Source organism: Eucyclogobius newberryi, unplaced genomic scaffold (assembly GCF_026437365.1).
Source record: "Eucyclogobius newberryi isolate DKJ021-1_F unplaced genomic scaffold, fEucNew1.0.hap1 SCAF_8, whole genome shotgun sequence".
Taxonomy (NCBI): Eukaryota; Metazoa; Chordata; class Actinopteri; order Gobiiformes; family Gobiidae; genus Eucyclogobius; species Eucyclogobius newberryi.
The window spans coordinates 9,865,985-9,881,207 of NW_027316500.1; the positions used below are offsets into that span (position 1 = coordinate 9,865,985).

Sequence of the window (15,223 nt, forward strand, 5' to 3'; positions counted from 1 at the left end):
ACTTCTACTTGAATCATCGTGTTTTTATCAGTACTCTCACTTGAGTAATGTCCTTCTCTGCTCTTCTTAACGTTCCGTGCACAAGATCAGATCCGGTCGCACAGGTCACATCACTCGTCGCTACATTCTGCTTGGACTTTGAGGCTTGTCCAGTCTGTTTGTTGTGACGCTGGTTCTCTCTTTGCCTTTTCCCCATCTGCGACTCATTCCAGTCGACATTCATGCTAATTACCAACATCAGTCGTCCCGAGCTCGCAAAAGGAATTACAATCTGCATGTCACGCCGCTCCGTGTGAGGCTGCGCTGGGATTAATGTCCCGGAAAACACACGTGCTTCTTGTTTTACTCCTTGACCACTGTTTGGCCCGAGCAGAGTTGACTTCAAAGTTTGCCTGTGGTTTCCCTCTGAACAGGAGAAGGTCGTCATCGGCGTGGCCTACGACTGCGTGGACAAAATGGTTTACTGGACGGAAATCACGTCTCCGTCCATCAGCAGGGCCAGTATCCAGGGCGGAGAGCCGACGCTGGTCATTAGATCAGGTAAATTAACCATTTCCCTTTGATCATTCAGTTGTTTTTTCAAATGCAGTGATTCCCATGGATGTTGTCGAGACTGCAGTGGGACGTATGAGGTTATTATTTAAATTACTTTAGTGTGAATCTCACGTTCGCCTTTTTTTTAAGCTTTAACCATAACTTTTTGATCAACATTGTTACTTTTGTATGTTTATTACGATACAATGAGCAGCAAAGTGTGATTTTGTATTGTCAATGTGTACAGTAGACCCTTTAAAATGTCATCAGAATTATTAAATTAAGGCAACTGGAGGCAAAATTAAATGAACCGTAGCACACTTTCAACCATCAACTGACATCAGATAAAAAAAACAAATATAGGTTTAGGTCTTTATAACAAAAGCTTGAATTCCCAGTGTAGAAATGTCAATGAGTTGGAAACAATCAGAGTCAAAATTGTGTTTGAGCTTCACAAAAAATATAGTGTGGGGTAAAATATGTAAAATATCTGCAGATAAAATTAAAAACATGCAAAGTGTCTATAATAATCATAAACAGACAATGTAAAATACTATAGTAAATGTGTTTAAACCAGGCTCCAACCAAGACAAGGTTTGTGTCTTGATTGTTCATATTTTGTGATATTCTGAGACAAATCACAGTTTCTTCATTGAAATCACAATGTTTCACTTCACTTTAGGAATTTAGAATGTTTTTGTTTCAAGTGTTTTAAGGGTCTATAGTCCAGGCTGTTTTTAGCCATTGGGAAACCTCCATAGTCTCTTCTAGTCATGGGAAATAACTCTCTCTAAAGCATGTTTTAATGCCCAGCTCGTAAGACTTACATAAGATGGAGATAGTTGCTTATTGTGCATGTTTTATGTCTTTATAATTTTGTATTTTTGATGAGCTAAGACTTATTAGACCACTTTCATGTATTTTTTGAACTTGTACACGACTTTTCATTATTAGTATATATATAGTGTATAAATCATTATTAGTAAAAAAAAAAAAAATGAAATGAAACAGTAGAAAAACACTAAGCCAAGCACAAGGAAGTCGCACAGTGCTTCACAAGAAAAGAGATGAATACAGATAAAGAGAATGGGAAAAGGGTGTAGACTACATTAAATGAGTTCAGTTAATTGATTTGATGAAGAAAGAAAGGGAATAGATTGATTAAAATGTATTTTCTTGAAGGACACATGACAATATTTTTTGACAAAACTTGATCAAACACCAATGCATGTTCAATAAACAAAGTGTGGTCTCCCCTCAGACATTGACAGTCCAGAGGGCATCGCCATCGACCACTTGGGCCGGAACATGTTTTGGACAGACTCTGTGAAGGACCGCATTGAGGTGGCGTCTCTGGACGGAGCGCAGCGAAAGGTCATCATAGCCACTGACCTGGTCAACCCCCGAGCCATCATCGCTGACCCTCCCAACGGGTGTGTGCTAAATTTAACTCAACAGACGAGAGAGTGTTTTAGTGCTGGACAAGAGACCCTTTGAGAGAGTGGTCTTCAAATGTCTGAATGTGGGACGTCCTTTTATACCTCATCATTTTAAGGAACCACTTTCACTGTGGAGCAAGATGCCAGCAAAATGTGAAGAGTTTTCTTTCTTTTTTACTATTTTAATTGTCATATTTGGTAACGCTTTCAAAAATAAGGTTTCTTTGTTAATTATTCATTAGGCGTTAATAAGCTCTAGTTATTCGTTTATAAGAGATTTACAAGCTTATCACTTGGTTATGGAAATAGTTTAATAAACAGCTTTCCATTTTGATTATTAACACATGTTTTTGGTTACAGAATTATTAACATTTATAAGGTAATACAAGTTATCTACAAATGCCCAATAAGTGCGTGGATAAATAACTGGCGCTTTATACGGTATATTTTACGAAGGAACTTAATTTTAAAGCGTCCCCATTCTATAGGCCCCATTTTGAGGACTTTTCGCCATTCAAAAGATAGATATTTTATTTTCTGAATGGTTACCGTATTTAACATACTTACAATGACAATGGTCCCAATTCTCTCATCACTTGACTGGCATTGACCACACAAAATCATTTAATAACAATTATTAAACATAATATTCCAATGAGGCTCCAGAGTAAGAAGAGAATCCTTTATTTGTCCCACAATGGTGTACTTTTTAGTCTTGCAACGGAAAATCCAACAATAGAAGTAGAATAAAAATGTAAAATATGCAAAAAAATATTTATTTGAAAGTGAAATTAGAATAACAACAGTAAAAAAACAAACAATAAAATGCAGTTTAGTAGAGTAAAAAACCCATAAGGCTACAAAACTATGAACAATAAGTGACTATGACTGCGTTTATGTGCAGTAGAGTGATGATTTAAAGTCTTAAACTCTTTATGAATCCAGTTGTTTCTTGTTTCGTCCCTCCAGTTATCTGTATTGGGCCGACTGGAACCGAGACGCGCCGAAAATCGAGAGCTCGTACATGGACGGCTCAAACCGGCGCGTGCTGGTGAAGGACGACCTGGGTTTACCCAACGGCCTCACGTACGACTCCCAGAGCGCTCAGTTGTGTTGGGCCGACGCAGGTACGGGACGTTTCAGACGGATGTGTCGCTGGTGAGATGATGTCTGCAGTGTCTAACCCGGACATGATGTTCCCCCTCCAGGCACGCACAAACTGGAGTGCATGGATCCTGGACGAGGCGACCGCAGACAGATCCTGGAGGGCGTTCAATACCCGTTTGGGATGGTGTCTTTTGGGACAAACGTCTACTATACTGACTGGAGGAGGTATGACCGTTCTGACGCTTCTTTTGGAAGTATTTGTAGTCAGCTAGTCGTGATGATTGGTTTTAAGAATGCATTTTCAATCAGCTAAATGTCACGAGTAACTGAACATTTCACAAATATTGTATTCTTTTTTTTTACCATTGGATTAAGTGATTGTTTTTCCCAAATTATGGCGCGGAACCCAATGTGGCCCTCAGATTTTTTCCTGCTTCATTTGCCCAGATTATCATATACTTTGCTGTCATTTTTATTACAAATTGAAGTATTTCTACCACCTTAACCGCAGTAACATTCCACAGCTTTGTGATACAGACCTTGTTTAAGTCTCTCTGTCAAAGGCATGAAAAATGCACCAATCTGTTATATATACTTCAGAATTTGGCCCTCAACCTGAAGACAACTTTAGACTCTGCTCTAAAACGTCTTTTGGCACTTTTTAGTCCGCATAATGATGAACAATTATTTTAGTGGTCGACTTGTCACATTTTTGTGCGTAATTGGGGCAGCAATTTCAACCAGACATTTTGTGTATACGTAGTGATTTTCTGGCGTTACAATTGGCACTTTGAGTCACTCGTCTGTCATGTTTGGTGGTTATTTTATCAGCCAACACTGCCCCTGGTTCCACTCTGTCTGCCTTCAGCAAATAAGGATGAAAAATGCACCTCACCTCCTTTTGTAAATGAGAAAACAACTCTATCAACAACAAAGATATCACTAGTTTCATTGTGTAGTTATTTAAAGGTTATTTCTTTTATTTAAAGCTTTGACAAACAACAACTTTATTGTGTTGAATAATCGTTTAAACTGTCAGAAAATGTTGTCAGTGTCACGTCGCATATTGATGACATCACAGAGGGATTCTGTTTTAGAACTCAGCTCTACTTCCTGTATTTATTTTTACTATTTAATTTTTCATCAGAACATAGAACAACAGACACTAAACAACAAAATAACAACAACAGAAGAGGGAGTAAAATAAAAGCACAAGCAAAACTAACAAAACGGGTGGAAAAAAAACAAAAAACACTCAAAAATGTAATTTCATGTTTCATTTTATATGTTCAAAGGGAAATTCCTATTACCATAAATCCAAGCAAATCAAAACTCTTTTAACGCAGTAAAGCTGGCTGGAGTAAACATGTTCCATAGTACTTTTCACCCAAGTACACGACGTTACTGGGGATTTACGCGTCAGGCTCGCGCAGTGGGGACGACGCAATGCGAGGCCAAAAGTCAAATAGCCACTGACATTTTAAATATGGCGGCTCACTCCACCTCTGACACGCGTTGACATCCCTTGCACTTTCATGTAGAGCTGAATTTGTGTGTTTTTTTTTTTTTTTACAACTGCCCCGAGTAGGGGAAGGGCGTGGTGTCTATTTAGGAGCGTATACAAAGAGTTGGAGGGAAGCATCTTAAAAACTGGCAGCTGCTTGCAATTTCTCAGCAGTGACCTGGGCCTCTCTGATCTTACCAGGTCTGGAGAGGAAGCGCAGTGGGGGAGGAACAACTACCACTAACTCCTATACTCAATATGTGCCAGTGTGGATTAGAGTTTAATGAAATATCAAGCATGATTCTGATGCTCAGGATAATACTCTATATAGTTTTATTCCACAATGATAATAATGAAAACACAGCTTTTTTGTTATACAGTTTAAGTATATTTTTTGGTAGTTTCTTCAGTCTTTACTACTCTTTCTGATAAAGAAAAATGTTAAATATTTAAAAATAATATTCAAGAAAGGTCAATTTTGATTCTCTTTGTGTGTGTTTTGTTTTTAGTGTCTAGTTTGAGTGTTATTTTGGTGTTGCTGTTTTTGAAAATCTATCTATCTGTCTTTTATTGTTCACATTCTTCTGAAAGTAAACAGAAGCATTACAAACTTTTAAAGACACTTTACCCGTGTTATAGACAGAGATGAGTGATCTGTTTAGTGCTTGATTCATCTTATGCACAGTAGTCCTGGTTTAGTCTTGGTTTCATTTTAGTTTAGTTTTGTTTTTGTCCGGATTTTGCCTTGGTTTAATCTTGGTTTAGTCTTTTTTAATCTTGGTGTAGTCTTGGTGTAGCCCTTGTTTAGTCTGGGTTCAGTCTTGGTTTATGTTAGTTTAAAAAGCATTTGATTTATATCTTAATTCAAGACAAGGGCAGGATACGCTTTCTTCTTCGAGCTTAAAATGCCTTTGGGATTTCTGAGTTTTAGAGACATGTATATTTACTGTGTTCTTGTATTTTCCGACTGGCCCCAAGTAAAAGAACAATAAATTAATTATTCTTGGTCTAGTTTGGGTTTAATCATGGTTTTGTCTTTGTACAGTCCTGTTTAGTCTGGGTTTAGTCATAATTTAGTCTGGGTTTGGGAAAAAATCCTGATTCAGGTCTTTTTAATTGTGTTTTTTTTAAAGTGTTGAGGTCTTTATCCTGTTTTACTTTAGATTTATTCCTTGTTTAGTCCTGACATGGTTTAATCCACTTTTAGTTCTGTTTTACATCTCATTTATACCCAAATCTTCTCAGTAAACATGTGTTATTGAGGGTTGAACAAAGCTGAACATTTAGTCGTTTGTTTGTGTGAAACGTTTGAAAGGTTTAGCCATTTCACAGAGAAACAGGAAGTCGGATTTCCATCTTGGGACAGTCCCAGGGTTTCTCAACGTATTTTCTTTGTTTATAACAGGGACGCGCTGGTGGCTGTGGATCGTTATTCTGGCAAAGAATCAGACGAGTTCCAGCCTCAGAAAAAGGCCAAGCTGTATGGTGTAGCCGCAGCCTACTCACAGTGTCTACAAGGTAAACACAAATGCCCTTTTGAAACCCACAACAGCTCAGGAACACATTCAGCATTAAGTAACACGTTTTCTTCTAAAATCCACCAAATGTATTCATCCTTAACCAGATGCTGCGATTACATATTGTGCCACATGTCTCATATTGTTTTACGTGTCTCATATTGTACCACATGTCTCATATTGTGCCACGTGTCTCATATTGTGTCACGTGTCTCATATTGTACCACATGTCTCATATTGTGTCACATGTCTCATATTGTGTCACATGTTTCATATTGTGTCACATGTCTCATATTGTGTCACGTGTCTCATATTGTGTCACATGTCTCATATTGTGTCACGTGTCTCATATTGTGCCACGTGTCTCATATTGTGCCACGTGTCTCATATTGTGCCACGTGTCTCATATTGTGTCACGTGTCTCATATTGTGTCACATGTCTCATATTGTGTCACATGTCTCATATTGTGTCACATGTCTCATATTGTGCCACATGTTTCATATTGTGTCACATGTTTCATATTGTGTCACATGTTTCATATTGTACCACATGTCTCATATTGTGTCACATGTCTCATATTGTGTCACATGTCTCATATTGTGCCACGTGTCTCATATTGTGTCACATGTCTCATATTGTGTCACATGTCTCATATTGTGTCACATGTTTCATATTGTACCACATGTCTCATATTGTGTCACATGTCTCATATTGTGTCACATGTCTCATATTGTACCACATGTCTCATATTGTGTCACATGTCTCATATTGTGTCACATGTTTCATATTGTACCACATGTCTCATATTGTGTCACATGTCTCATATTGTGTCACATGTCTCATATTGTGTCACATGTTTCATATTGTACCACATGTCTCATATTGTGTCACATGTCTCATATTGTACCACATGTCTCATATTGTGTCACATGTCTCATATTGTGTCACATGTCTCATATTGTGTCACATGTCTCTATCTCTACATTTACACACTTTCCTTTTGAATCTATCTTTATTGAAGCAGGCGAAATATTTGAAATCCATGACTATCACATGACTACTACAGTTGTCCAATTGTAGTCTGAGAAATTATCAGACACACTTTTCTCAACAGCAATAAGATGGTATTTTATAAGAATAACCAAAAAGACAATTTCCACTGTATATGAGGTAGGCCACCCACAAAATACTGCTTAATATCCACAAGACTATGGATTTATAAGCATTGTTATTAGATACTTATCATTAAAGCTATATATGAATACACCACAGTTTTACATGGATTTGTTCCCAAGATTGGAATACAAAAGACATATTCTACTCTCTATGTCCTTGTTTGTGTAGAAATACTGCACAGCTTCACTTGAAAGCTCTCCTTCCAAATAGCTTGACCCTTGTGCCTTTGGAGGCCATCGCTCCGAGTTAGACTTATTATCCTCTTATTACTCCTCTGCACCGAGCCGTAAAAGAGCAGACATGGTGTGGTGACCTCTGTGAAGCAGTTTGGCCGTCCAGAGAAATCACATTATTATTCTTCTTACCAGAGGAATTCCACTTCTAAAATGTGAGCGATGTTACCAGCAGCCTCAAGACGTCAGCCTCCCGTTTAGATAAGGCTGAACTGTGGGAATTTGTGGCGGTGGGAGAGAGCCTCAACAGCTGGAGTTAGATATCTGTTGTCTTAGTTTACATGCCTTGGTGCTTTAAGCTTCTCATAATGGCACTTAAATGATCGAGAAGTAACCGAAACCTTTTATGTGCTGAAAGGTTCCGCTTCTTTTTTTTAATAGTCTCTTACTTTTAATTGTCTCTTGCTGTGATCCTTCTCAAACATTGAAAAAAACGTTAAAGTCCAAGTGACAACATTTAACCTTGTGCTCTTCAACTGAAATGAGTCTGCTGCTGCTCCCTTGTGGTCAGGCCAATATGTAGCGCTGTGCTGTGCTCTTAACTGGCTCTAAAGCTCTAATAATAGTCTTCATTACACTTGATTTCATGCTGTTTAAATCTAACTTGGACACAAAGTCAGATTGGGTATTAAATGCAATGACCATATAATGAAGTATTGGGAGGGATCATCAAATAAATGTTCTTTTAACCACTAGTCCAACTCTCAACTGTTTAAGCCAGCAATACCCTTATCCAGATACTATTTTAATGAATCTATGAGCTCAATGGCCTCATGCAGCGTTTGTGCTCTGTCCAAACTGTGATGGCCGACAATAAACATAAAATATGTTGGATTAAGGAGGCCAAAGAAGACCAAATTAACCTCTGAAGTATTATTGGAGGATGCAGCAAATATCTGATACAAGTCTTAATTATAATGTAATCTGTATTGTATGCATGTATACGTGTATGTACTGTATGTATGTATGTATGTGTGTGTGTGTGTTGTATGTATGTGTGTGTGTATGTATGTGTGTATGTGTGTGTGTGTGTTGTATGTATGTATGTATGTATGTATGTAAGATATTCCTTTATTGTCCCACATGGGGAAATTTCATTGGTGCAACGCAGGTAGATACAGAGGTAGATACAGAAGAACAGATCACTTATAGGAAGTCTGAAAAACACTTTCAGTAGAAGATCTCCTATAAATAAATAAAAACTCCCATAGACAAATAAATAAATAAATAAATACCATTGCATGTGATCACGACAGTAATTGCACATGAATATGTGTCACGACAGCACATAGATTGCACATGAATTTCATAGTAATTGCACATGAATTCCAACAGCAATTGCACATATGACAGAATTGCACATGGTTAGGTCAGTATTGCGAGTGTTCAGTACTAACAGTTTTTGTTATAAAGTCTGACAGCAGCAGGAAGGAAAGACCTACGGAACCTTTCCTTCACACAGCGAGGGTGGATCAGTCTCTCACTGAAGCTGCTCTCCAGAGCGGAGAGAGTGTCCTGCAGGGGGTGACACTCATGGTCCAGCATAGTGGACCATGAGTGTCACCCCCTGTGCTGGACCATGGTCCAGCACAGTGAATCTAGCCAGGACCCTCCTGTCCCCCACCTCCTGCACCGAGTCCAGAGCACAGCCCAGGACGGAGCTGGACTTCTTGATGACTCTGTCCAGCTTCTTCCTCTCCCTCTCTGTGATGCTGCTGCTCCAGCAGGCCACACCATACAGGAGGGCTGATGCCACCACAGAGTCGTAGAAGGTCTTCAGGAGTGGCCCTGTCACTCCAAAAGACCTGAGTCTCCTCAGGAGGTAGAGCCGACTCTGGCTCTTCCTGTACAGTGCGTCTGTGTTATGAGTCCAGTCCAGTTTGTGGTTCAGATGAACACCCAGGTACTTGTATGAGTCCACTCTCTCAATGTCCCGTCCCTGGATGTTCACTGGTGAGGGGGCAGTGGGGTGGCGTCTGCGGAAATCCACCACCATCTCCTTGGTCTTCCCCGCGTTGATGAGGAGGTGGTTCCGCTGACACCAGTCCACAAAGTCCTGCGCCAGTCCTCTGTACTCCGCGTCATCGTCGTCCGTGATGAGTCCGATGATGGCAGAGTCGTCAGAGAACTTCTGCAGGACACAGCTGTCCGTGTCATGTCTGAAGTCTGCAGTGTAAAGGGTGAAGAGAAAGGGCGCGAGGACAGTGCCCTGGGGCGCCCCCACACTGCAGGTCCGAGTGTCAGACACACAGTTCCGGGCTCTCACAAACTGGGGTCGGTCTGTGAGGTAGTCCAGGATCCAGTCTGCCAGGTCATACTCCACACCAGCCGTCTCCAGCTTGTCCCTCAGGAGCAGCGGCTGGATGGTGTTGAAGGCGCTGGAAAGATCGAAGAACAGAATACTCACAGAGCTGCCAGGCTTTTCCAGGTGAGAGAGAGAGCGGTGCAGCAGGGAGATGACGGCGTCCTCCACTCCGATGCCAGGCCGATATGCAAACTGCAGCGGGTCCATGGCTGAGCTCACGGTGGAGCGGAGGTGGTCCAGGACTAGCCGCTCCAGTGTCTTCATCAGGTGGGACGTGAGAGCCACTGGCCTGAAGCTGTTGAGGTCTTTGGGGCGCGGTGTCTTAGGCACAGGTACCAGACAGGAGGTCTTCCAGACCTGTGGTACCACCCTCAGCTTCAGGCTCATGTTGAAGACATGCTCCATAACTCCACACAGTTCATCTGCGCAGGACTTAAGGAGCCTGGGGCTGATGCCATCAGGTCCTGCTGCCTTCCTCACTTTAATCCTCTTCAGCTCACTCCTCACCTGTGCTGCTGTGACAGTCAGTGGTTGGCAGGGGGACCGTGTGCTGGGGGGATGGGTGAGTCCAGGCGAAGTGGGGAGCTGATGGTCCGGGGCAGATAAGCGAAGAGGAACAGATGCAGGGCATTGTCCAGCTGTGGAAGAGGGAGCATGCAGCCGTGCAGGGGGAGGGGCGGGTGACCGATCAAACCTCAAGAAGTGAGCATTTAAATCATTCACCCACTGTAGATCCCCCTCTGTCTGGGCAGGGGGGATTTTGAAGCCCGAGATGGTTTTCAGGCTCCTCCACACTCCCTGAATGTTCTTCTGCTGCAGCTGCTCCTCCATCCTCCTCTTGTAGCCAGCCTCAGCCTGCCTGATCTTCCTCCTCAGCTCCTTCTGCACAGTCCTCAGCTCCTCCATGTTCCCTGACCTGAAGGCTCTCTTCTTCTCCTTCAGCAGAGCCTTCAGTTCACGGTTAATCCATGGCTTGTTGTTTGGAAAACACCGCACAGTCCGGGAGGGAACAATGTTCTCAAAACAGAAGTTGATGTAGTCCGTGATGCACTCTGTGATGGTGTTGATGTCCTCCCCATGTGGGTCATAAAGCTCAGTCCAGACAGTGGTGCTGAAGCAGTCCCTCAGAGCCTCCTCGCTCTCAGCAGACCACATCCTCACCTCACGGGACACCACAGGCTGCCTGCGCACGATGGGTTCATACACAGGCCTCAGATGTACAAGGTTGTGGTCTGAGCTGCCCAGGGGAGGGAGGGGGGAAGAAGAATAAGCCTCCTTGGTGTTGGCAAAAAACAAGTCCAATGTTCTATTGTTCCTGGTGGGGCAGGTAACATACTGGGTGTATGTTGGTAGAACAGAAGAGGGAGAAGCGTGGTTAAAGTCACCAGAGATGAGGAAGAGAGCCTGTGGATGCTGTGTTTGCAGCCTACAAGTGCAGGAGAGCAGTGCTTCACAAGCATTTTCAGCATTGGCAGACGGGGCCACATAGACTGCGATCAAAATCACATGTGAGAACTCCCGGGGCAGATAATATGGCCTCATGCCAATAGCCAATATTTCAATATCCTTGTTACATAGCTGCTCCCTCACTGTGCAGTGTTCGGGTTTGGACCAGCTCGTGTTCACATACACCGCCAGACCTCCACCTCTTTTCTTCAAGCATTCTTTCATTCTGTCCGCCCGCAGCAGATGAAAATTGTCCAACAATAGAGTCTGGCATTTCTGCTGTTAACCAGGTCTCTGTGAAAATCAAGACGCTGCTGTCCCTATAAATCCTCTGGGACCGCATGAGGCTCGCTATTTCCGTCATTTTATTTTGAAGGGACCTCACGTTACCCATGACTACGGCGGGAACCGACTTCCTGTTTGTCCCTCTCTTCTCTCAGAGTTTACGTCCAGCCCGTCTGCCTCGTTGCTTTTTCCTTAGGATGTCCGCCGGGATAACGTGACGATCTCCGGGTAAGACGACTGTTCTCCGCAGTTTCATGAGTTCCTCCTTTGTGTAAACGCGGTACGGCGCCGGCCGGGGGGCGGGGCCGGAGCCGGGGGACTCAAATCCCTCAAATGGTATGTATGTATGTGTGTGTGTGTGTGTGTGTGTGTTGTATGTAAGTGTGTATGTATGTATGTATGTATGTGTTGTATGTATGTGTGTATGTATGTATGTATGTATGTATGTATGTGTGTGTGTGTGTGTGTTGTATGTATGTGTGTATGTATGTATGTATGTATGTATGTATGTGTGTGTGTGTGTGTGTTGTATGTATGTGTGTATGTATGTATGTATGTATGTATGTATGTGTGTGTGTGTGTGTTGTATGTATGTGTGTATGTATGTATGTATGTATGTATGTATGTATGTACTGTATGTGTATTGTATTTGAGCAACAAGTAGTCCTTTTGTTCTTTGTCTATTCCCAATGAACTGAAAAAACAACAACAACATCAACCCCGCCTAAAGCCCAAAGTCACTGGGATAGGCTCCAGTCACCTATGACCCCTAATGGGAAAAAGCGGCAGAAAATGAATGAAAAACCATCAATGACTACATTATATATTAGAGTAGAGAGGGCTATTATTATTATTTTTATTTATTTATATATTTTTTTTGACACGTTACTCTATCTGTTCCAGGGCAAAACTACTGCGGCGTGAACAACGGCGGCTGCACTCATCTGTGTTTAGCGACGCCAAACGGCCGCTCCTGTAAATGTCCCGACAACGCGGTGGGAGTGGGCTGCATCGAGAGGGACGGCTACTAAAAGAAATGAGATTTACACTGTTTGGACGTGTTACCACAAATTAGGAGCCACTCAGCATTAATAAACTATAGCTGCTGAAAATACCACAGAAAACACGAATTGGAAGTTACCGTGCCTTGTATTTTTTATGGTGCCTGTTCCTTAATTATTGCCTTCACATTTTTAGTATTGTAAATAAAAACACTATTATGTTTACTGTCTCCTGGTGCACATGAACTGAGAATAAAGCTCAAGGGATAAGTAAAGTAATGTGAAATTATTACATCTATGTATATGACATCATCTCGTGTCATCTGTGTTACACTGTGGGTGGCATGTCCGAATTAAAATAAAGTTTATACTGTGGAAGCGATGAATGTGTCTGGATAAGGCCAGTTGGTTGGGTTACATGCGGGACAGCAACTGAATAAACATTTTTCTAACAAGTTTGTCTGTTTTTGGCACATCATACTTCGTTAAGAATGCATTCTATCTTATTAAATGACCTGGCAAATCTCTTATCTCTTTTCGGTTATATAGAGAAATTTGAGTCTTATGCAGAAATTATTACTACTTGAAAGTATAGAGAACAATCTTTTTAGACATTTTTTGTTGTTTTCGTCAATGGACAACTTTCAACTAATCAATCAATCAATCAATCAAACCAAAACCACTAAATGAGTCCCATCCCATTTCTTCTAAATGAAACTCAAAGCACATTTCCTGGACATGCATAATTAACTGGCAAATCAAAATGACTTTACATTACTGGATATTCATAAATCATCTGCGCAATCATGTGACATAATGTCAATCATCCGTCTATATAACAGCTGTAAATAAGAGTGTTATTATTTTTATAAAGAGTATAAGAGTTTTTCTACAAGAGTGTTTTTTAATAAGTTATCTGTTTTTCATTATTATATTCCTGTACCTACTCTGTATTGCAACACTGAAATTTCCCCATTGTGGGACAAATAAAGGTTATCTTATCTACAAATGAACATATACAAAACAGTACCACATTTCACACTCTATCTTTACTATATGTTTTGAAGACTTTGAGGAAATACATGAATGACGTTGTAGGTTGTAGGCATGGATCTGTTCAAATATCTTGCCTGTGTGTGTGTTTTATTGCCTCTTGCCACGCAGACCAGTGCGCCCCCTTGTGTATACAAACCACACTGCATCAAATGGTTGTGAGGAAACACTAGATGGCGCTAAAGCACCACCACCGTTTTGAAGCCTAAAGAACGCTGACTGGCCATGACGTGAGTAAATTATTGATAATGAATTATGTCTGTTATACATCAAGTGGTGACTTTATCCTATGGCTCATATTAATAGGCTATAGGGGTTGCACAAGCTTACCATAGGCACACATGTTCACAATTTCATATTTTCTTAGGCTTAAAGGTGGAATGGACGATTTTTTTTCAGCAAATTTTTTATCATATTTCCTCGTGGCGTGGATAAATCATTTGTCCTGCCACGTATCAATCATAAAACGCACCTATCGCTCACCTGCAGCCGCGTCAGGCTCTTCCCCACGTTTCCGCTTGCCTAAGCGCATGGATCTATCATAATATAGTTCCCTCAGTGTACGGGGCAAAATGAAGACGGAGAAAGACAGTTCGAGCTGACGCAGAAGTGGACAGAAATCTACGGGAGACGAGAGATGCGATGCGATCCGTTGCGTTAATAAACAAACGCACGTGTGTGTCGTATCAGTCCGCACGGGGAGGGCGCATGCGTACTTCCGCCTGCGTTCTCAAATCGCCGAAAAATCGTCCATACCGCCTTTAAGTTATATATTGTTTAGTCTTGTGCTGGGTCATCTAATGGTTTAAACATCACAGGTAGATGACGTTTCTGTTTTTCCATATTACCGGGACCAGGCGCAGTGCAAACGCCGCATGGAAAAGGGAGACACCTAAGTACGTCACTGGCGCATTCATGAGCTCCCTGTAATGTAAACCCACCCCACTGTGTGTTTAATACGCAATAGTCTGCACAAATATAAGCGGCTATCGAAAACCACGCAAACGATCACCAGTTTCCATCAGCCATCCATTTGTCGGTACATAAACACACGCTATATTACTATATTGTTGCCAGTGATCGATGGATTTACGTGCAAAATCGGCCACAAAAATATGATGTCAAATCTGGAGAAATGAATAAAGCCGCACTGTATTGTGTCCCGTGACTCTCGTTCTCATTTTGGTCACTTGTTTAGCGCTTGCAGTGAAAGGGGCGGGGCTAAGTGCGCCTGGCAGTCAAGGTTCAGGGCAAAATACGTAAAACAAAAAAAAAAAAACTGCTGCTGTTGCGCGAAGGCTAACACATTTTAGCCGCTTTAATTCAAGACAAATACAGGTATGTTTTACGCCTACTCCGCGCTCTTATTTTGTTGAGATAATATAAATTACTCCGGCGACACTGCTCGCTTTATTGCCTTTGCATTTGCGTGGACAATGCGGGTTCTTCTTGTCGGCGTATTCCAACGTTGACAGCCGCCTGATGATGCTCTCCCTGCATCTGCTTTGGGAATAATTATTTTGTGCTCGTGGTGGCGGAGTTTTGCGGCGTTTCTTTTGCCGGCTTAATCTTGCTCAAAAGACAATAACGACAACGCTTATATTCGCTTTAAAACGAGATTG

The 15,223-nt window shown here is 41.6% G+C and overlaps 1 protein-coding gene across 1 annotated transcript in view; it reads left to right on the plus strand.

Annotated features, from left to right (window-relative positions):
- The window catches only part of nid1a (nidogen 1a), a 37,975-nt gene extending 24,972 nt beyond the window's left edge, over positions 1–13,003 (plus strand). The window contains exons 15-20 of the mRNA XM_072436257.1: positions 414–540; positions 1,796–1,967; positions 2,943–3,100; positions 3,182–3,305; positions 5,990–6,102; positions 12,451–13,003. Of these exons, the coding sequence (XP_072292358.1) occupies positions 414–540; positions 1,796–1,967; positions 2,943–3,100; positions 3,182–3,305; positions 5,990–6,102; positions 12,451–12,578 (822 nt within the window). The 3' untranslated portion in view covers positions 12,579–13,003. The remainder of the gene's footprint in view (positions 1–413; positions 541–1,795; positions 1,968–2,942; positions 3,101–3,181; positions 3,306–5,989; positions 6,103–12,450) is intronic.
- The last annotated feature ends 2,220 nt before the right edge of the window (positions 13,004–15,223 follow it).